Source organism: Ostrea edulis, chromosome 9, assembly GCF_947568905.1.
Source record: "Ostrea edulis chromosome 9, xbOstEdul1.1, whole genome shotgun sequence".
Classification (NCBI taxonomy): domain Eukaryota; kingdom Metazoa; phylum Mollusca; class Bivalvia; order Ostreida; family Ostreidae; genus Ostrea; species Ostrea edulis.
The window spans coordinates 25,455,902-25,478,735 of NC_079172.1; the positions used below are offsets into that span (position 1 = coordinate 25,455,902).

General features: G+C 35.4%; 2 protein-coding genes across 2 annotated transcripts in view; one reads left to right on the forward strand and one right to left on the reverse strand.

Moving 5' to 3' along the window:
• Positions 1-22,834, forward strand: part of LOC125659164 (uncharacterized) — a 42,773-nt gene continuing 19,939 nt past the window's right edge. Inside the window, exons 1-10 of the mRNA XM_048890751.2 lie at positions 1-754; positions 2,480-2,644; positions 7,055-7,222; positions 8,093-8,144; positions 8,815-8,953; positions 9,250-9,321; positions 9,564-9,633; positions 9,725-9,785; positions 13,654-13,709; positions 14,398-14,480. Coding sequence (XP_048746708.2) covers positions 728-754; positions 2,480-2,644; positions 7,055-7,222; positions 8,093-8,144; positions 8,815-8,953; positions 9,250-9,321; positions 9,564-9,633; positions 9,725-9,785; positions 13,654-13,709; positions 14,398-14,480 — 893 coding nt within the window. The 5' untranslated portion in view covers positions 1-727. The remainder of the gene's footprint in view (positions 755-2,479; positions 2,645-7,054; positions 7,223-8,092; positions 8,145-8,814; positions 8,954-9,249; positions 9,322-9,563; positions 9,634-9,724; positions 9,786-13,653; positions 13,710-14,397; positions 14,481-22,834) is intronic.
• Positions 20,439-22,834, reverse strand: part of LOC125650059 (uncharacterized) — a 2,784-nt gene continuing 388 nt past the window's right edge. Inside the window, exon 1 of the mRNA XM_048878001.2 lies at positions 20,439-22,834. This exon is cut by the window's right edge and continues 388 nt beyond it. Within this exon, the coding sequence (XP_048733958.1) occupies positions 20,579-21,553 (975 nt within the window). The 5' untranslated portion in view covers positions 21,554-22,834 and the 3' untranslated portion in view covers positions 20,439-20,578.

Genomic DNA, 22,834 nt, shown 5'->3' on the forward strand with positions numbered 1-22,834 from the left:
ACATTGCAATAGAATTCTTTTTATAAAGATATTATTTAACCGAATTTTAGAATGAGATTTGTTAACTTATCTCTATTTTTTTTTTTTTTTTTTTTTGAAAATCAGTATCCCCTCTAAGTGTGTGTTTAACAAATTATTAGTTCATTAAGAATATGTTGATTCGTCTAACGTACACTATGATTCCGGGTGGGTTTTTATTTGTTTTATGACATTTGTATATTAAATTCTGTCTTATTATGAAAGTTTTGAGCGATAAAGTAATTTAATTGATATTCTGTGCACTGCTCCAATAATCGTAGATTATAATATCTATACATCGGATATTGTTACTATTACCATTACCTGTTTCACTTTAACCTTATCCTAACAGTTACCTTTTACTGCATTTAAACCATCAACACAAAAGATTATCTAAAATGTTTAAATTTGATCAGCAAAGATTAGACTACAAGCTGAAAAGTTATTGTCCCTTTAAATAAAACGGATCATCACCGGATAAACACATTTTAAGATTTTATTGAATCAGATTTAGAAAAGTTTGTCGTTATTCTATTTCTGTTACTTTGCAGATTACAATACTGGAGAACTGTTAATCGTATTCGCCATAATTATATGCCCAGAGGGGTCATTGTGAGGATTACCTCAAAAGTTAAAGGAATCAACAGAAGGAAATGGGCGTTCTGCGAAACAACCGTCATTAATTATCGTGGAATGTTCACTAGAAAACATGGAACTGGACCTGAGTGGTAAAGAGGTATTTCAATTTTATTTTGATATATTCTGTTATTTATGATTTTTCTTTAAATCTATTTATATAGATCCGACTTAAGTTTTTGATTTGAAATTTGGCACTTAAATAGAATTCCGATTTTAATTCAAATGAATAGTCGATCCTTCAAGTCAACTTTCATATATTATGTACTTATACCATGACAGTTTATATTCTAAAAACAAAAAAACAAAAAAAAACCACCAACCACCAAACAGTCCTGCAGTATTAATACATGTATTTCACTATATTAAGTGTGTGTGGGGGGGGGGGGTTGTTACTAAAGGTACCTGATTATCGGGGCAATATCTCACTTCGGTTTCTCAAAATTCAGAATTCACAAATATTGCTTTCCAATTGGTTTCTAGAATACATGTCAATTTTATCACTGAAACTTAAAGAGTGACATAAATTTTTTAAAAGTCCTAGGCCGACTTTTTGACTTGTGTTATCCTGAAGCCGAAAAATAATGAGAATCCAACACGCGATCATCAAAGAAACGAGAGCATAAAATACGGTCATAATGACGAATAGAATACCTACACATTTGTTTAAACTTACTCCAGCTTTTATAAGTCTATCAATAGCCAGCGGATTATATAAAAAATGTATAAAAAGATCAAATCCTGGCTTGTTGCAGATTTAGATTAAATGCGACTTTTTTGTTTCTCGTTGAAAACAAACAGACAGACAAACAAACCGTACATGTTGGAAAATACCTTAGTCTGTAGATCATGCACATTACTTGTGTATTACGTCCACCACAAGTAATCCCTAGAACTGGGATTTGCATTAAAATGCTAATTATATAATTATCCCGGGGGCAATATTCAAAAGCTATTAAATGTAAATCGCACATGGGCAACAAAGATATTTTGAGATTTGGATATCCAGTGAAAGTTTTGTACATCAGTTTTTGAAAATTCGGTATCTTCATCATAAAACTTGACTCTGTCTGTCTCCATATCCTTCAATTATGTGTTCTTTCTGTATATAGTTTTGTATGATATAAATTAAGTTGTATTATTGACTATAAACGTTGTCACATTCACACCTATGTTCGATTAATTACTCCTGTTGTTAGTCGATATTAATGAAGATGAGTTCATTAGTTGACTTGAAGATAATTCAAGATATTTGGAGGTGGGTATAGAAATAACTGTTTAATCGTATCTTCTTGAAAATTAAAAGATACGATTTCATATATTGACGACGTTTTATCAATTAATAATGTATATTTTCATCTGAATTAGGGATACCGCCAATTTACTTGTGTTCTTTTTAAATTTAAAGATGTGCACAGTTAGCATGGAAGAAAGATATATATAGTTAGCATGGAAGAAAGATATAGTTAAGAAGGTCAAAAGACGGTTATAGTTATCACAAAAGTAAGATGCGTTCATTTTTTTTAATGAATTTTAATTGCGCGCTGTTACCATGGAGTACAGTTATGTGACGAACTGTTCTTCTATTGAAGTAAAGGATGAAAATGGTTCAGTGATGCTAAATATATATAGATGCAATGGATTAGAAGATGGTTAAAATTGAATTAGGGGTCATAAGAGTACATGCACAGTTATTATGAAATAAAGACAATAAGAGATGATAGGTAGATTAGTGTAGTGAAACGTGAAGCTATCATAACGTTGATATAACCGCTGTGAAATAACAATAGAACTGATTGCTATATGTTTTATGATTTATTTACAGAGAGTTGATAGAATAACCCGCCTGGTGTTTGATAGAACTAACCTCCGGAAGCTCCGAGACGGAATCTGCGGCCTGTTGGATATTTATCATGATATTCTGGAGAAAGACTTTGAATACGGATGTTATTTTACAAATGACGAGATAATAGCCAGACTGAACGAAGTGGTGAGTTAGGGAGCTCGTTCTAGTAAGCATGGATTATTCTCATAGCTAATAGACGTGTTGAGATGTGATATTTTGTATACAATAAGTATGCAATATATACATTCTTTTAATATACATTAAACTGGATGCCGCGGTTCTCGTTTGTGTGTGTGTGTGTGTGTGTGTGTGTGTGTGAAGGTCACTTAATAACTGTTTAATACCATTGCACCTTGAAATTGCATTGGAGTAGACTGTATTCTATTTATTGATGGTTCATCACAAATCTTGTCTAGAGGTGCACCATAAACACTTAGCATGAACATATTTTTGAATTCAGTGGCGTAGCTTCCTATGAAGCACGGAAGCATGTGCTTCCACATTGTTGCGGTAAAAAAAAAATGAAATAATTACTTAATTTGACTTTATCTTAATTACTACAAAATATATTAAGAGAAAAATATGTCATAAAAGTTAGTGTTGTATAAGTTTGTCAATCTATTTAAAATCAAAGGCACATGGGGTAAGGCCGGACATCGTATCCCACCCCCTTCATTAAAAAAAAAAGAAATTAATTATCAATTAGATTAACTGCAATTTTTTTTGAGACGTTAGTTACTCTAGTTGTATAAACAACTAATGTGTTTCTGAACTCTGTCAAAGCTTTATTTAAAACTACTAAAATTCGATTGTATCTTCTTTCATTTTAGATACATCGAATTTTAGTAGTTTTAATTAAGCTTTCACGGAAATCAGAAACACATTTAATTTAGTTGTTTAAAAAAGAGTAGGCCTACAAAACGTCTCAAAATAAAAATAAAAATGGCAGTAAAACTAATGGATAATCGGTTGTTTTTTGTTTTTTTAATTGAAGGAAGTTACGATGTCCTTACCCCATGTGCCTGTGTTTAAAATTAAAGAAAATGTGTATTGGAGACTTTGAAAATACCTAAAATGCACCAGCTTCCGGGGGCTTCGCCCCCTGGGTCCCCACCAGGGCTTTGGACTGGACTTCCTGGGGCCTTAAGGCGGCCCCCGAATTCCTTTCCCATTTATCTTCTCCAAGCTACGCCGCTGGAATTGAAACACCGCCAAATTCAATTAGACAGACCGACCAAATTTCCTTTGATAATTTTAGAATCGTTTATTTTGTCATACTTCTAGTTCTTCGGTCTAAGATGACTTTCTCATAACAACGATGATGTAATAAGGTACATAATGAAATAAAATAAAGGAGTATCGAATATATAGAGAGAAGAAACAATTCTCTCAATACTTTAAAAATAGGAGATCTAAAATGGCCTGAGGAGGTGTAACACGTTCAGCATTGTTCTATATGTTGTCACCTTTTTTCAATTAGGACCTATTTCTATGGATTTGAAAATATTTGTCTTGGTGTGATTTGTTTTGCTGGAGGCAAAGTCAACGTTTTTCATTTGTTTCATTTGCGCAAATAAAGTGATAGGTTTAACCTCGCCGTTGATTCCATCAAGAAATGTCGTGTTTGCCAGATAACATTTTAGCATTAGATATGTTTAATAAGAGTAATGTGGCTCGGAGTCCATGACCCCACATGCTTCAGAAGTGAAAAAGACACGAGAACAATGAAAAGTTACAAAATGATAAGCTACAAAATAATATATGAAATATTGTACAAAGGAGTGAGAGAGAAAAATGAAATGAAGGTGTAAAATTTATCTGTAGGGAAAGAAAATATACTGTTACACATTGCTCGGTAAACATTATGTAGCCCTAAACATATCTTGATAAAAATGATTATAACTGGAATGGGGTTGTTTATAAGGTAAATTTGTGTACGTTTCTGGGAAAGAAATGAAATGTATTTAAAATGTTCAAAGCTTACTTGTACGTTAATTTTTCATGGAAAAAGTGCTCCACATTGCTAAAACTAGGCCTGTATTACTGGGGGGAGGAGGTATGGTGATCGGATTCTTTATAAATGTTTTTTTTTTCAAATACATATGCAGAAAAAATGTGAACTTTAAAATAATACATGTATGTCTTGGCCCCACTTTTCGTCTCCCAAACACACACTTTGATACTGTTTCCAATGGGCATGAGAAACGCAGAGGTCCATGCGGCTTGCTCTGGTTCCACCATCCGGGGCTTAACCCCCCACCCCCGAATCGTCCTGCCTACCTTAGCCATCACATCAAATGAAACTTAGCCACGTCTTTATTTTCTATGGTTAGTGGGATCGCCTGACGTAACAATGTACCTGCTGACTATGAACGACTTCCAATTCGATGTCTTGACCCACTTCCGTCTGGTGGATCAAAAGTTAATGAAGTTCTCCATCACAAGATTTTTTATTTGGCCAACACCTATTTAAATCATGTTTATTTTCCTTTTATAGAGAGGACATGACCTTTCGGCTTAACAAACTTGAATCACATGTACACAACTATACTTTGTGCCAAGTTTGGTAATGGCTATGAAAAACAAAACATATACATGTAGAGAAGCATGCATTGCACGACCTTCAGTTTTCTACAATTTCCTAAAGCGTTCTAAAGATTTTCTAAATCGTTATGATTTTTTTCTGTTCATCTCAAATGGCAGGAATTCACTATCAACATTACTATCATATTGATTAAAAACAACCATGATTTTAAAAACGCGTTTTAGTGTACACATAAAACATCCTTAACTAAAAGAATCCCTATTTTCACTTAAATTTTAAGATAGACTTAAAAATGTGAGACCTTGTTTCAAGATGATGCCCTAGCAGACACTTATAAGGAATAAGGAAATATATAATTTTTATTGCCTGTTACTAAGGCCAAAACACCCAGGTAGTTAAGTAGTTTATTTTTTTTTTTTTTTTTTTTAATTATCAATTTTTATGGGGTTGGTTTACACAACTTCAAAAAATAGACCTACACTAAGGACTTGATCACTCATAAACTAAAGGTCACAGTGTCAGACCTAGAAGTCAAGTAATCAGACCCTGCATATCCTTATAGTGGTTTAGCGTTCGTGTTGTAATCAGGAGGTCGCGAGTTCGAGCCATTGCTGCGTCAAACTTAAGACGTGAAGATAGATAGTGATTGCTCTTTCTCCAAACATCCGTTGATTGATTGAATATTGTTTAACGTCCTTCTCGAGAATTTATCACTCATATGGAGACGTCACCATTGCCGGTGAAGGGCTGCAAAATGTAGGCCTATGCTCGGCGCTTACGGCCTTTGAGCAGGGAGGGATCTTTATCGCAACACATCTGCTGTGACACGGGGCCTCGGGTTTTGCGGTCCCATCCGACCTAACGAAACAGAACGAAACGAAACAGATTGTGTAACCGATCTTTTAAAGATGGTAATATGGGCAAGCATCTCAGAGCCCTGTGAAAGTTGCCACATATAAATGAACTTTGCCTTCCCTTTGATGTGGTCTCTCGGGTTAACCGAAATAATTCAAGCGATCCATCGAATATCATCAAACATTGTTCAAAGACCGGTCGCGGTAGCTCAGTGGTACAGCACTTAATGTTAACATAGGTAGTGATTGCTCCTTTGCCAACCGCTCGGTATTTAGTATTCTCTTTAAAGAAGTCGAGCGGCATAGCACTTACGGCCTTTGAGCAGGAAGGGATCTTTATCGTGACACGGGGCCTCTATTTTTGTGGTCTCATCCGAAGGACCGCCCCATTTAGTCGTCTCTTACGACAAGCAAGAGATACCGAGGACATAAATAGTACCATGTAAGATGTATATGATAAGTAATCATTAAGAAGTAAGTAGTAAGTAACCCTCTATGCAGGGCCAATTTATCATTAGAGCTTGTTTTTCTATCATGTAAAACCAATAATATCCACACGTTTCCCCAGACCTCCGACCTTCATCCGTTCAACGTGCTCGTGCTTTCTACTTCTCAGACACCAGCTTCTTCAAACAATGTTTGATGCTAACCGATGGACCGCTTAAAATGTTTCTGTCAACCCAAAAGACCACATCAAAAGCGAGATTAATTTCATTTATATATGACAAATTTCACAAGGGCCTGAGATGCTCGCCTATATTGCCATTTTATCTCACCTTTTGTCTGTCCGTAAACGTTTCACATTTTCATCTTCTTCTCCCAAACCACTGGACCAATTTCAACTAGACATGATACAAATCAACCATGGGTGAATGGGATTCGAGTTTGTTCAAATGAAGGATCATGCCCCCTTCAAAGGGGAGATAATCATGAAAATGCAAAAATAGGGTGGGGTCATTTATATATCTTCTTCTCAAGAACCACAGGGCCAGGAAAATATTTACATGCGACTATATAGGGGGAAATCTTTAAATATGGTCCAAGGTGACTCAGGTGAGCGATGTGGCCCATGGGTCTCTTGTTTATTATTATTCTTTTCGCATTCTATAGGTAACCTTTCAAAAGTTTTCATTTTGTGTTCTGTGCATTTGACAGAAACAAAGTACTTGGGATGATGTTCGGGAACACTTTATTGAAGATAGCTACCACTCGTACAGTACTGGCAACTTTACCGATGATGAAGTCCGAGACCCAGGCAAACTCATTCTGGATCTAGTTAACCAAGTCATCAAGTGCAAAGAGGGCGTCTACCAAAAACTAGAGGTATACGGTGTGTTATTTTATATAATTAGAATGAAAGAAAGGGCCATGCTGGGAAGTCTTAAACCTTGTTTCGTAAACATTACGGATTTTGTTACAAATGCAGAGTCATTCTTATTTTTGAAATATTTAAAATTTCCAATAGTTCTATTATCTTTTGCGGACTGAACCTTTCATGAAACATAAAAGATAGATTCCAATTAAAGTTACCATTCTAATCGCTAAATGTGTCAAACCTATCTCTTGATTTGCATGTTAAGATATCATTAACGTATGAAATTCAAATTTTAAGTTTTTTTTATAATTGTTGATCAGTATCTTTGCTTTCACAAAAGGCCATTTAAATGTAAGGAATCAGGAACACTCCGTGTCGTTAGAATGAAATTGCAAATCCACTGCTAAGTGATTTCTCGTTTTACGTCAATCGAATGATATTGTCACTAACACATATTAGGTACAGTGGAATCATTAGAATTCGTGGTGGCTCAATTTTCGTGGAATTCGTGGGTACCCCTCACCCACGAATTTACATCCTCAACGAATAAAGACAACTAGTATACAAGAAATTTGTAAATATATAAATCCACGAAATTACGTCCTCACGAACCCGTAAAAATTAAGCAATCCACGAAAATTGGCCTCCTCGAATTTAAATGATTCTACAGTAATCCTTCATTGTAAATTGTTATAATATTTCAAACGTATGTATACATGTATATGCAATGGCCATCTTACTTTAGAAATAAAGGAATGCTCTAATAAAATTTATCAATCTCTTATTTCTTTTTCTGATCCAGTTTTGATAACCTATATTTTTGGGTATGTAATATTTCAAAATATTCTGTATATTATATGAAGTATGATTTTTTTCAGCAAAAGCACGTGGAAGTTATGAAAGCTGAAGAGAAGACTGACGAATACAGAGGTCAGTTTTTTTTTGTTTTTTTTTATTAATCTTGTCTATTATTAAGATTAATTAGTAAAATTCAATCTGAATATAATGTAGGATAGAAATACTTCATTAAAGAAATGCAAAAGTGTTTTTAGTCAAAGAGTACAAAATGTAACCGAATTAAACTAAGACGATTTTTAACGCTCCCTCAATTCATCACTGCTTGTCCGGATTTAATTAACGACCCTGTTGCTCTTTCTTGTTCTTTAAAGTTTTTAGATCACTTACAAAGTGATTGAAATATACATCTCCAGTGAAAGAATATGTCAATTTCAATCACGAGACGCGTTTAACTACATGTATGCAGAGGCGACTATCGTGTACGAGCAAAAGTACATTGTACTAGTAACACAGTTCTTATAGTAGTATTTTTTTAAAATATGAAGTACAATTATTACATGCATGTTTTTTATATAAAGATTATTTTCTATCCGGAAACAAAAACTATAATTGGATTCCTGTTGTTGTTTTTTTTGTTCAGTGCATGCACGCTTGACATTTATTGATATAAATATCATTTTCTATCTACATACAAAGAATAGAATTGGATTCCTATTTTTTGTCCTGTGCATGCACACTTAACAGTTAACATGATATTTATTGATACTTATATTGACGTTTCATCTGTCAATCTATTGTGTAGCGAAAGCTGAGGAGGCATACGAAACGTTAATGAACGAGAGGAGAGAGACGACCGAGAAATTACTGGACGCAGCGAAAACCAAGACCAAACTAAAATGTTTGGAACACTTATACGAGGAGAAATCCGAAAAACTACAAGAGTAATTACCTCAAAATATTGATAAATCGATCTTAATCATACATAATTACCAAACGTTTTGAGTTATGGATATTTACAGTTAGAAGTTAACCGATAATTAGGAATTATTGCACTTAGGTGGGGAGAATTAACGTGGTATTATTTCGTAATAAAATATTTGGTATGTCGTACTCTGTACGTTAGAATTAATAACCAGGACCATTTATTCTAAGAAATCAGGATTTTTTTTTTGATTTTTTTTTAAAGAAATCATGAATTGATTTTAAAGAAATACATGTATAGCATTTGAATTCCAAGGTTACAAAGGATAAGTACTGTGACCATGTGGGAGAAGGAACGAGAGAAAGTAGTGAAGGATTACCAACAAAAGTGAGTTCTGAAAATCATGTCGTGTTTTTGTGGAAAATAAAAACTCACAAGTATCTTATGAACGGTATTGACGTTATACAATCTTCACAAATCTAATAATTCAAATCAAATTTACTATTTGAAGCAGAATTTTCAAAAAAAAAAATGATTAGTGATGAACGAATACAATGAAACAATAAGTATAATCGACATGAAAACCATATTGTATATAATTTGTAATTTTAACAAATATCCAATTTCAGGATAACGACTCTTGAAAACGAAATGACTGAATTGAAACAAAATACGAGAAGTATTTCTAGAAGAATGTCGGTATGTATAGCATTGAAATAACCAGTCCTCTTATGTATACGTCTTATCTTTCATAGTATATTGTATAACATAACAAATATCATTGTTTCAGAGTATTGACGACCAAAATAAAATGTTTAAACTGAGGCAAGAGAGAAGAGGGTCTATTCAAGGTACGGTGTTATTTCCTCTACAGGATTGATGTACACTATACATGAAATTATATGAGTCATTATATTGAAGGTAAAAGCTATCCCCAATAGAAGCGAAACAAGGGAATATTTATTACAGATTGCTTTCACTCTCATTTATGTAATTTTATACATGTACTTTAATAAGCTCTATGAATGCTTGCGGGAATAAACAAATTCATTGATTTGAAACCTTTGTTCAGTGGAGGGAAAACAAATTTGTACGAAAGCCAAAAGGCGCAATATTGAGAGAGAGGTGCATTAACGCGGATTCAGAAGGTGTGGTAACACGAAAGGAAGATGTGGTAACGCGGATATAAGAGGTGTGATAACACAAAAGGAAGGTGTGGTAACGCGAAAGGAAGATTTGATAACACAGGTGTAGGAGGTGTGATAACGCGAAAGGGAGGTTTGGTAATGTGAAAGGAAGGTGTGGTAACGCGAAAGGAAGGTGTGGTAACGCGAAAGGAAGGTGTGGTAACGCAAAAGGAAAGTGAGGTAATGTGAAAGGAAGGTGTGATAATGTGAAAGGAAGGTGTGTGGTAATGTGAAAGGAAGGTGTGGTAACGCGAAAGGAAGGTGTTTTAACGTGAAAGGAAGATTTGATAACACAGGTGTAGGAGGTGTGATAACGTGAAAGGAAGGTGTGGTAATGTGAAAGGAAGGTGTGGTAACGCGAAAGGAAGGTGTGGTAACGCGAAAGGAAGGTGTGGTAACGCAAAAGGAAAGTGAGGTAATGTGAAAGGAAGGTGTGATAATGTGAAAGGAAGGTGTGGTAACGCGAAAGGAAGGTGTGGTAACGCAAAAGGAAAGTGAGGTAATGTGAAAGGAAGGTGTGTGGTAATGTGAAAGGAAGGTGTGGTAACGCGAAAGGAAGGCGTGGTAATGTGAAAGGAAGGTGTGATAACGCGAAAGGAAGACGTGGTAACGTGGATGTAAGAGATGTGGTAACGCGAGTGTAAAAGGTGTAACACGAAAGGAAGGTGTGATAACGCGGATTTAAAAACGTAATAAAATGGAGGAAACTCCAATAACGCGTATTTAAAAGGTCGATACAGAGGCGTTATAAAGTAAAATTGAAAAACTATAAGTTAGAAGTGGCAAAATTGCATGCAAAAGATAATCGACTTTCGATTATAAGAATATACATGTATAAGGATGGGCAATGCCTATACTAGTCATTCTGACGTCTCTTGTATGGGTAGATATATATTATTCTACTCTGAAATTTGTGATAATTATGTGGAAATCGGTTTTATATCATTACCATGTATGTGATACAGAAAATTTATCATTATTATTTGTGATACATATATTACTACGTGTGATACAAGTATTATACTGCCATTACTGTATGTGATACAAATATTATCATTACTATATTACTATGTAATGTTACCAGTATTACCATTACTATAGGGACCTCCGTGGCCGGATGGTTAGAGCATCGCTCTCAAAATCACACGGCCTCTCACCTCTGTCGGCGTGGGTTCGAATCCCGATCGCGCCGGTAAGTGAGAAAGTTTCCCAATTTACTTTCGGAAGGTCGGTGGTCTCTTCCCAGGTACATTGTATCTGGGTTCTCTCTCCCACCAATTAAAACTGGGCGCCACCAGATAACTGAAAAATTGTAGAGTGTGGCGGAAAACATCTCAATCAACCATTACTATATGGAATGCAAATTTTGTATTTACTATTACCACATGTACGGTGGTATATTCAGGACTTGCGCTACGACTTATCATATCATTGTAAATTGTCAATGTAGTAGGATTGGTTGTATCCTGCGTTATACCTGCAGAGAATGACTGGATCCAGCGTTATATCTTGGTTATCATCGTTAATCGTCTTAATTGCAATGTTTTCTTCCTGACGTTTACGGTATACATTTGTAATTATGTTGTCTTTACACTGATGCCATTGAATTAAAGGTGGGTTTTTCTGTTTTCTAAAACCAAAAATGAAGAAAACGAACGACCGAGACCAATTTACACGAACTTTTCTAACTATGATGAAGCGTTTGAGCATGTGGTAAGGGCTTTGACCGAATATATCATTCAAACCAGAATTCATTGCGTCACCTGATAGGCTATATAATTGTTAAGAATTATATGCATAAAGAAAAATATGAGTCGCTTTCTTGCCCCTCTCACGGACATCTACACTCTCCATAGTAAATTGCCGTAAGGGTTGGTTGTACTCTGCGTTAAAAGTACGATTGTATTCTGCGTAGGAATGGTTGTATCCAAATGACGTTTGGTCACAGTGTAATAGTTCGCACAAGACTTATCTGGTGCTGCACGTTGGTCAACATCAAATCATAAAAAGCAGGGGTAATAATTAGTAACGTCTCTGATTATTACCTCTGTTCATTAGCACAACACAAGGATTTAATCAATACATTGTACTATCAGTCGTTAATTTTGTATCATACACAACAAGGACATTGGTCACATCGGTGTTGAATAATTTCTCTGTCTTTTTCCTCAATGCACAAAGTGTAGTTCATAATGTCTATGTTCCTGCTCATGCATTCCTCCATAATACAGTATTTAAGAGGAGGGAGATGTAATTTGGAGCATTTTCAATTTGGGGAGCTGGGTGAGACATCATCGTCGCTAGCCACGGTTACAAAGTCTGGTAGTATCTACCCTACCTCAAACTGCATTTGACATAGTAGTGTAAACGGAGACAAAGGGCGTGGCTTGGGCATGACAATGGGGAGATATTTGTTTTCAACAAAACTTGAATTATATTTCCTTTCAAGTTACCATATCAATAAAGTATTTATGCATGGGTGTAAACTGAAATTGTACCAGAATTTATTCAAACACATCTACGCGAGAAGAAAAAATCTCTTGCTGTAGCCTTCAATTCGACATTTAGATATATCGACGATATTAACAATAATAATTTTCATTCATATGTCAATTCAATATACCCCAGTGAACTCGAAATAAAAGATATCACAGAGTCGTCCACTTCTGCTTCATACTTAGATATTTTATTGAAAGTATATATTAACGGCAAACTAACAACTCAACTTTATGACAAATAGGATGATTTCAACTTCTCCATCGCCAACTTTCCATATTCGTGTAGCAATATTCCATTATCACCTGCATGTGGTGTTTACATCTCTCAACTGATTCGATACGCAAGAGCTTGTTCTGCTATAGTCAGTTTTTAAATCGAAGCAGGCTGCTGACAAACAAGTTGATGGTGTTGGGTTTCCAAAAGTCTCGTTTAAAATCAGCGTTTCGCAAATTCTATGGTCGTTATAACGATCTAGTTCGCCAATACAACCTATCATTGGGTCAAATGCTGTCTGGAGTGTTTTATGCCGATTGTTAGGCCGTTCTTGGCACGCTGATTTTGACTACGGATAACTCCGTTTACCTGATCAAGATATAGGACTCACGGCGGTTGTGACCGGTCGACAGGAGATGCTTACTCCTCCTAGACACCTGATCCCACCTCTGATATATCCAGGGTTTCGTGTTTGCCCAACTCTCTGTTTTGTGTTGCTTGTGGGAGTCATGAGATTGATCACTGTTCGTTATCTTCGCCTTTCATTATTTATATGTTAGTATAATACTGATATTGTCCATTTACTTCTGTATACACCTGATTTCCAATTCATACATGTATGTACTCGTTTCCCCCACATGCTACATCCTCATGTAGTTCGCAGTTCATGTAATCTGTAGTTAATGTTGTAAAAAAAAATTAAAATTCCTTCTTTATTATCTGTCTTGTTATGCCCTCTGGGCCCAAAATTGGAATAAACTTATCTTATCTCTACTACAGTATATGACAATTTCAAAGTCTCGTTTTTTTCTCTTTGCAGAGGACAATTCCCCGGATGTGGATACTCTCAAACGAGACATATACATCAGAGATAAGGTAACCATTGAATTACATCATTTTCTTATTTTTAATTTTGATACTGTAATATATACCTTTCGAAAAGTCTCAATATGATGTACATTGCAAACACATACATGTATATGTAATTAAATTGCTGATACACACAAGAAGTGTTGAATTCTAATCTGAATATTTCATGTCCAATAAAGTAACACCACTTTTGCTTTATTTTCACAGAAACCCATATGTTGTATACTGGTAGCACCAGTGTAAAATCATATGCAAGTTGTTCCTTTCTTGAAATGTGAACTGAATTTACTATAAAATTTCATATAAAAGCTTATATCACCAATTCATACATTATCAAAAATGCCACACATGTTTATGATGTTTTTCTTACGAACCCATCCTTGTTAATTTTGTGATTTTTTAATGTTTGTTATTACTAGAGATGGTAGTGCTTATGCAAAAATAAATTTCTCTCGTATAAACGATCATGCTTTTGTCGCTAGGCATTGATCAATTATTCAACTAAAATTTGAGTTGCAAAGACTGGTGTCTCAATAACAGTTACATTTATTTTGTATGTTAACTCATACATTTTATAAGAATATAAGGATCAGTTCTAGAAACATTAGTGAAGGCGATGACACATTGTTTCAATAATATAGAACAGAATATACGAAATCAGAGGTAATGAGAGACTAATGTTTTCTTTGCACAGGACATTAGTCACTTAGAGGGGGAACTATACGACCAGCAAAAGATATTTATGGGAATGGTAGCAGGATTAAAAACAGATATAAGGTAAAACCCATTAGAGACGCAAAATAGTCTAGTGATCCATTAAAATCTTTCGGTTTTTTATGTCTCGGATAAATGAATCCAAACTTTCTACTTTGTACACTATGAGGGCTGTTCGATATGTAATGTGTATTGTACCACAGCGCGATAACGCTTTGCACGATTTCGTGGATTATCATCATATTCTTGAATAGCTCTATTCAATACCTTTCCAACGGTATATACACGAACCTTCAGCTCCACATAGTCTTAAACTTATAGTCATTTCAATAGAGCCAGTCGTTGATCACTGTTGTTAAGATGGTTGGGAAACGGGTTGAGAATATTTGATTAATTAGAGCTTATATGAAAGTTCGCACAAAACTCGGTCGTTCGATAATGCAGATTTTTACTGAATTGGGGGAAGTTTATGGGTCTGATAAGTTATCTTATGAGACAGTTCGTAAGTGGAGAACGACATTTTTGACTGGCACAGAGTCTGTAAAAAATGCAGCAAAATCTGGCCGACCTGTGATTGCAACAGGCAAGGCAAATGTCAGGGAAATAATTGAAAGTAATGGCAGATACACGATTCGTGATATCGCCAAAGCTGTTGGCATATCGCCATCGCGGGTGCCTATCATTTTGAAGCGTATTTTGAGAGTACAAAAGATTTCTGCCAGATGGATACCGCATATATTGACAGAGGACCAAAAACAGGTGCGAGTATAAACCGCTAAGCAATTGCTCAAAATGTTTCCCAAATTCAATCAAGACAGTTTGCTAACATTGTTACTGGTGACGAAACATAGGTTCAATATTTCGAACCAGTAAGAAAAATTGAAAACAAAATATGCCCAACTAAACACGGTAGAAGGCCTGTAGTTGCCAAAAGAACCATAAACATCTTTATTGCATATTCTTCTCATGTGATGGTATAGGCGTACAAATTCCGGTGTCGAAGGGCAAAAGTGTTACGGATCGGTATTACCGAGATGTTATACTAAAAAATCTCAAGAAACATCATAAACGAAGCCCTGTGTCAGGATTTAGGCATGTTCGTCTACTTCATGATAATGCTCCATCACATACATCTGAGCTTGTGAAGCAATTTTTGAAGTCGGAGAAGGTTACCGTCTTGCTACACCCACCATACTCTTCAGATCTAGCCCCATGCGACTTTTTCCTTTTTTCAAAACAAATTCTTATTTGGTCGTCGTTACAAGTCCCGACAAGCCCTTGGCTCAGCCATCAGTCAATGCCTCAGAGGTCTACCTAAATCAGTGTACCGTGACGCATTTAAGAAATTGATTCAGAGATTGAAATTATGTATTTCAAACCGCGGAGAATACTTTGAAGGGATGTAATGTTCATTTCACTATTTGAGTTGAATGTTTTTGAGATACCGTACAATACACATTACATATCGAACAGCCCTTGTACTTCATTATACCCCACGCAACATATCGAACAGTACGTGTATAATTTAAGCTTGCGATAAGAGAAAGGGATCACATGATCTTACTGACAAACACACATGCAATCTTTTGTCCCGCTACAGCACTGTAGCTCTCTTAGGGAAAATTGGACTAAAGAGCAATCTCCTGCCAAACTATGACATCTTTGAAATTCAGTTTGATTTCTATAGAAAACAAATTTCTGAAATATTGTGTACATAAAAGGTGAAGATAACGAACAGTGATCAATCTCATAACTCCTACAAGCAATACAAAATAGATAGGTGGGCAAACACGGACCCCTGGACACACCAGAGGTGGGATCAGGTGCCCAGGAGGAGTAAGCATCCCCTGTCGACCGGTCACACCCGCCATGAGCCCTATATCCTGACCATGTAAACGGAGTTATCCGTAGTCAAAATCAGTGTGCCAAGAACGGCCTAACAATCGGTATGAAACACGTCAGACAGCATTTGACCCAGTGATAGGTTGTATTGGCAAAATAGATCGTTATAACGACCATAGGAAATATACTTCAACTATAAAATAAAACTATTCTTATCACTTCGTACATTTTGGATCAGCTGTTTGGACGAATAAGGCATGTCCTAATTCGCTTTGCTTTTAACATTGATTGGTAAGCCTAAAAACCAAAAAACATGTAGTCTGCGTTGTAAATACGTTTGTAGATTAGTGTAGTTGTAGTGCTAGATGTATTTATATGTAGTTTGTGTTATTATTGTCTGTTGATATTGGCCACATTATGTAATTTTTTTCGTTTGTCCTGAAAATTTGACAATCTGGTTGTTCGTGCCGTTGGTCATTTTAGTGCTTTGTATATATATATATATATATATATATATATATATATATATATGATTCGTGGAAAGGAAAGTGTTGTCACATGGTGGAGCAGCTGCAGATGTTAAAGGGACTGATTCACGACGAACCCCCCCCCCCCTTGAGCAATTTCGTTTTTCACCTTAGATAATCAAAATCTACTGTTTAAAGTGACAGAAGCTCATTATAGATGTTAATTATTTGTTTTGAAAACAAAGATTGAGGCGTATTATTGTTAGATGTTTTCAAAATACCTGGATATCGATGCAGGTTTATCATATATATCCCATTTCAATTATACTTTAGGTAAAATATGTCATTTAAAAGTTATATATGTGACTGTACAAAATGAAGATGCTTTAAAAATAACATTTCACGGATTTGTTTGTAAACATAAAAACACTCGAATCTTTGTTTACCTAACACATAAAATATTGCTCTTATTCTTGCATTCAGAAGGTCCAAATTTTGGTTGTCAACTTTATTGCAATTCACCTTTGAATTAGAACGCTTTGGCCAATATAGCATTGCGTTGTGTGACGGCACAATTGAATCTGTTTGTAATGCAAATGCGAAATGCAACAGAAACTCTCATTGGGTCATATGTATAAGTCCGCCCCAATTCCCTTATACGGGAGTAGTCGGCATTTGAAAACATGACGGCCAGAAGGAAACAAACTTCAAAGGAAGAAAGAGAAAAAGTTGTATTCTTGTGTTGTTGTCTCATAAATTTAATATCAATAAATTCCTAACATATTTTCCTACTATACTTGTGTCCAAACATACCTTCAAATATTTATTAAAGCCCCATACGACCCAAAAACTCAATGCTTTTGATGATTTTGTTCGTTGACGTAGCCATGTTAGGTAGCCAGTCAATTCGAATCCCGGTTCATTTCCATACTCGCACAATAGCGTCTCGATGTGAAATAATAACCCACAAATATTTTAGCTAAATATTTTAAATAATATATCATCCCAGTTCCATTAAATGATAATTATTCAAATAGTTAAACTCACGGTAATGCGGCTTTCATTAGTCTGGGCCGGTCCTCATCTCTGCCACACGAGTGTTAAGGACCATAATGGGCTTATGTAGCATTTTCGTTAATCAAGAGCTTATTTTACCTTTACAAACACTATATTTTTTAATTTCTATTAATGGCAAATAAAATTACATATTACTCGCCCTTGATGACAGGTGGCGCAAGCCTCGTTGACGTTCAACACTCTTATTTCCTCCTTAGCGAAAGAGCGTCGTTACCGATTATATTACTTTGCCAAGATAGAATTTCACCAGTATAATGACAGATTACGGTTCCTGGAACCTTACCGCCTTGAGAAGCGAACTCAAGAAACGAAATGCGCGAGTATCGGGGCGAAAAAGAGAACTCGCTGAAAGGTCTGAACGGTTTTTTATTCTAGTTCGAATTTTCTCATCATAAATATTGAAATCGTGAATCTCGAGAGAATAAAGACTATATTGTAAAACCATTCGATGTATTTCATTAAAAACGTAAGCTTGTTGCATCAGAATGAAATTTCCTTACGTTAATCTGGTTTCACCATTTACTTTAGATATTTAAAAACATCATCGATGTGATGCAATACTATCAATCAACAATGTCAGTATACACAATCGCTCACGAGTGCCATTTCTGGTACAATGTCCTGGTCTCTTTTTATTAGGATATTATCAACATTTCAAATTACAATATTTTCAATCATATAACATACAATCATCACTATTTTCTGAAGTTCAAGGATTGATAAACGTTTTATATTTTCTTTTTATGGTGACCTGGCCAAGCCCCCCCCCCTTTATTTTTTAAAACTATAACGATTTTTTCTGGGTTAATTTTTCTGAAACGCAAAAATATGATTTTGGCTGAATCTTCCTCAGGACTGAAAATGATAGCTCTATGTGCCTGCATGCAGTTACATGTACATTGCCCGCCCTGTCAAATGACAGGTCTAAAACTATTACCTTGTCTGTTAAATAAAATTTAATGATACGAGACTTTTTTGGCCCTGACTGTAATATTAAGTACAGACTTTACTACCCCATTTTATAGGCCATTAATGCTACATATATGACATTATGTACAATATGGACCTTGAAATATTCTCTTTCAGACTTGATGCATACGACAGAAACTATAACTTTGGTGGTGGTGAAAGAGTTGAAAGGGAGTACTGCATGAAAGTCCCGAGTTATGAGAAATATAAAGACATTAATAAAGATACTGTGATTACAAGAATTAAAGAAGAAGCTGTATGTGCATACTTGGGGAAAATGAACACAGAAATTGATGCAAATGTTAGATACCTTTATGAAAGCAAATTTTTAAAGTATGCAAGATTGGCATGTGAAGATGGGCTATTCTTTGTGAAAGCTGAATGCAAGGCACAGATGAAGAAAACAATGTCGTATGCTGTCGATGCAAGTTTTGATGTTGATGGATGTGTTGTTGAATGTCAATGTGAGTGTGCAGTAGGAATGGGTCCAGTTGCAGCATGTAAGCATGTATGTGTTATTTTGTATGCTCTACAGAAATTCTGTGAGAATGGTGACTTGACTACTGAGGAAACTTGCACCCAAAATTTGCAAACATTTCATCAAACAAAACCCTACAAGGGGAGTCCGATTAAAGCTAAAGACCTCCCTCTTGCAAATAATGCTGATGTCATTTATGACCCACGTCCACTTCAATTTAGGAACATGTTTGGATATCATGACACCTTTAGGAACGTTTGGTTGAATCACCCATCAGTAAATACATTACCAATTTCACATTTATTTTCAATCGCAAACACAACTGCAATGGATTCTGACCATGATTATTTTCAGGAGAAACTTTCTGAAATGTGGCTGAAAAATTCCAATATTACAAACATTACTAGTATGGAAATTGAAAAATTTGAAAATCAAACTCGTGGCCAAAGCATCAATCCTCTATGGCAGTCAGAAAGGTGCAAGAGAATTCACTCCTCAAATTTTGGAAAAATCTGCAAATGTACAGAAAAAACTAATATGCATAATCTTGCCAATCGTTTAACTAAATATACTCTACAAATCAATGTTGCACCCATAATCCATGGTAGATGTTACGAGTCAGTAGCCATAAAAAGCTTTGAAGAAAAATGCAAAGTAAAAACTCAAAAATGTGGCACATTTGTATCCAAATCCCACCCATTTCTTGCAGCATCTCCAGATGCTGTAATTGATGAAACCTCCATTTTAGAGGTAAAATGCCCATTCACTGCAAAACATGAACATATTTCTAATGAAACTGTTCCCTTTTTGAAGAATGTAAATGCTTCCTTAGAACTTGATATGTCACATGATTACTTCTATCAAATACAAGGGCAGTTATTCTGTACAAACAGAACTGAATGCACTTTAGTAGTGTACACATTCAAAGACCTCAAAGTTATACCAGTGCCAAGAGATGAGGAATTTATTGAAAACATGATTCACAAATTAGAATCATTTTTTGAAAAATATTTCAGAAGTGCAGTGTTGAACAAATTTTATCATCACATCTAAGTGTCATATTTGGACACTGAGTCATGGTATTAATTGTAGCAAGACATTGTTTATAATATATCACCAAACCCATTTAGTGATTGTCAATTTCTTATGTTGTGGTTTCATATATTTTTTTATAAAAAAAAAATTTCATATCATTTGATGTTTTAATATTTTAGTATTTGTTAGAGACTTGGAATACAAAAAATAAAGTTATTGGAGCCCGGAGAGTACAAATCATATGAAAATACATAAATATGTTTATACTTCACAGACCATAACAATCTTAACTCTTAAGCATGTTTGGGTACAATACATTTTCTGAAGTTGCACATAGTGAAGCATACAAAGACAATTTCACTTGCTAACTTTGTCTCGGTGCTGTTCAAGGGGCCCTTCAAAATTTTAAATGTTTTTGCTAATCCAATTATCCGTTCAATATGCACCCTTTTACTAGATATTTTGCGATCATGCAACACAGTGTTTCCCGACATACGGTTTTTCTTCTTAAAAAATGTTGGAATATTAATTTTAACATCCCTGCAAGCAAACATGTCTTGCACGTTAAAGCCCTTGTCAGACATCACTGAATCGCCTGGCTCGCACTGATTCAACAAGGAACTGCGTTCCACAAGTTGACGATCACTTGCAGAACCTCCAAAAGCTGATGAGATGAAAGATACAAGACCACCAGGTGTTGAGCCAACGAGTACCTTCACAGTATTCCGATTCTTGTATGTTGAGAAAGTAGACTGCTGGGCTATTGGTGGCTTTGGTTTCTTGACAGCAATCTCGGTACCATCAATGATTAACCGTGTTGTTGGGAACTTCGAATAAAAATCCCTTGGAGCAAAGAAATTCACCAACTCTCTGTCAGGCCAAAAGTTAACCTCTTGCCACTGCCTGTACATGAAGTTGACCCATGTCAGCCATATATTTTCAACAGTTGTTGTGGACACTGAAAAAAGCCTACTAAGTTCAAAGTTAGTTTTATATTGTCTTAGTTTGATCAAGGTCAGAAACAACTGGTTCTCAATTGTCAGATTCTGCACCTGGTTGTATATGTAGTTCAAATGAAATGCAGCCTCACCTAAACTATACAGCACGTGTAAAAAATCTGTGTATGTTGCTAGTCCAGTATAGAACATAAAACCTTCACTATCGTTAATGAAATTTTCCACTGACATTATTGGCAATGACATGGTTTGGCATGAACTTTCTGTATAAACTGGTGCAGCATCAGAGGATTCATAACTACATGACGGCATTGGTTCATTACTTTCGCAACTACTTGTTTCTACAAAATTACCAATGTTGGAAAAAATGGCTACTTGAGACTCGTCATTGGAAATCGGACTAGTACAGGCTTGCTCCACTTTTCTCTTGCGTGTAATGCGTCGTTGGTTTCTGTCATCTTCGCATATCCTTGAGCTGCTCCAAGGGAATATTGAAGGAACGGCATGAGGCTTCCTTTGCCTTCTGAGAGGATCAGCACCTAAACAATATCAATATGACAAATAATGATAATGCACAAACATGCTTAACTTATACATAAACTATAAATATGATTAATGATGTACCATATTCAAACATGCTTGCTATAAATCACCTAATGAAATCTATTTATCAAGAAGGTTTTCTAAATATTGATCAAAATAATTCTTGTTAAGAATTTTAAAGATACAAATTTAAAACATCTTATCCTGTCATTCCTGTGAGACACGCCATCCTCACACTAGTACAGCCCTCGTGTACAGCCCCTGTATCCACGATATGGTACATGTATGTGTCTTCGGTGTTTTTGTCTGCAGTCTCCTGAGTTTCAGTTGCTGATTATGACATATCAAAATAGACATGACAATGCCAATTTCATTGTGTAAAGAAACAAAAACTGGCAGTTTCATTTCATACTTTGATTGATGTCAAATACACATTCAATATGGGTGGCTTTTTCTGAAGTTGAGAATACAACAGAATGTAACATAAAATATTTCAAACAACAAAACAAAACAATAAACAATTTGAAACACTGTCATCATTATGACCCATGTACTATACCTTTGTAACATATATGTTTACATGATAGAAAAGTATAATTTGAAGAAAAAAATCCATTATTTCTGGCTCTGACATAGACATTAGATCGTATTTACATAAGTAATATCGGGCTACATGACGACAATATTACCAGACACATAGCAACGGTGGGATTTCTTGACAATGTACTAAGGCTGGCGCTGGCTGCCCCCCCCCCCCTCCCTTTTCTTTTAGTGAATAGTAGTGGAAATGTAGACTTGAACTGATAACATTGAATCCATGTGCTGAAGGACCAACCCTGTACCTTTCCCTTAATAAGGAAAACCCCTTTTTACTTTTATACTTTTAATATTACATGTAGGAAAAACGATGCTATGTGTCTAAATCTGTAAATCACTCATTAACTGCAAGTATTGCAACAAATTATAATACCATCAACTAAAATCAACATTAATTAATTTATGAATCATATCAGATTAAAACCCTGTCAAGTGAATCAACCCACCGTATCT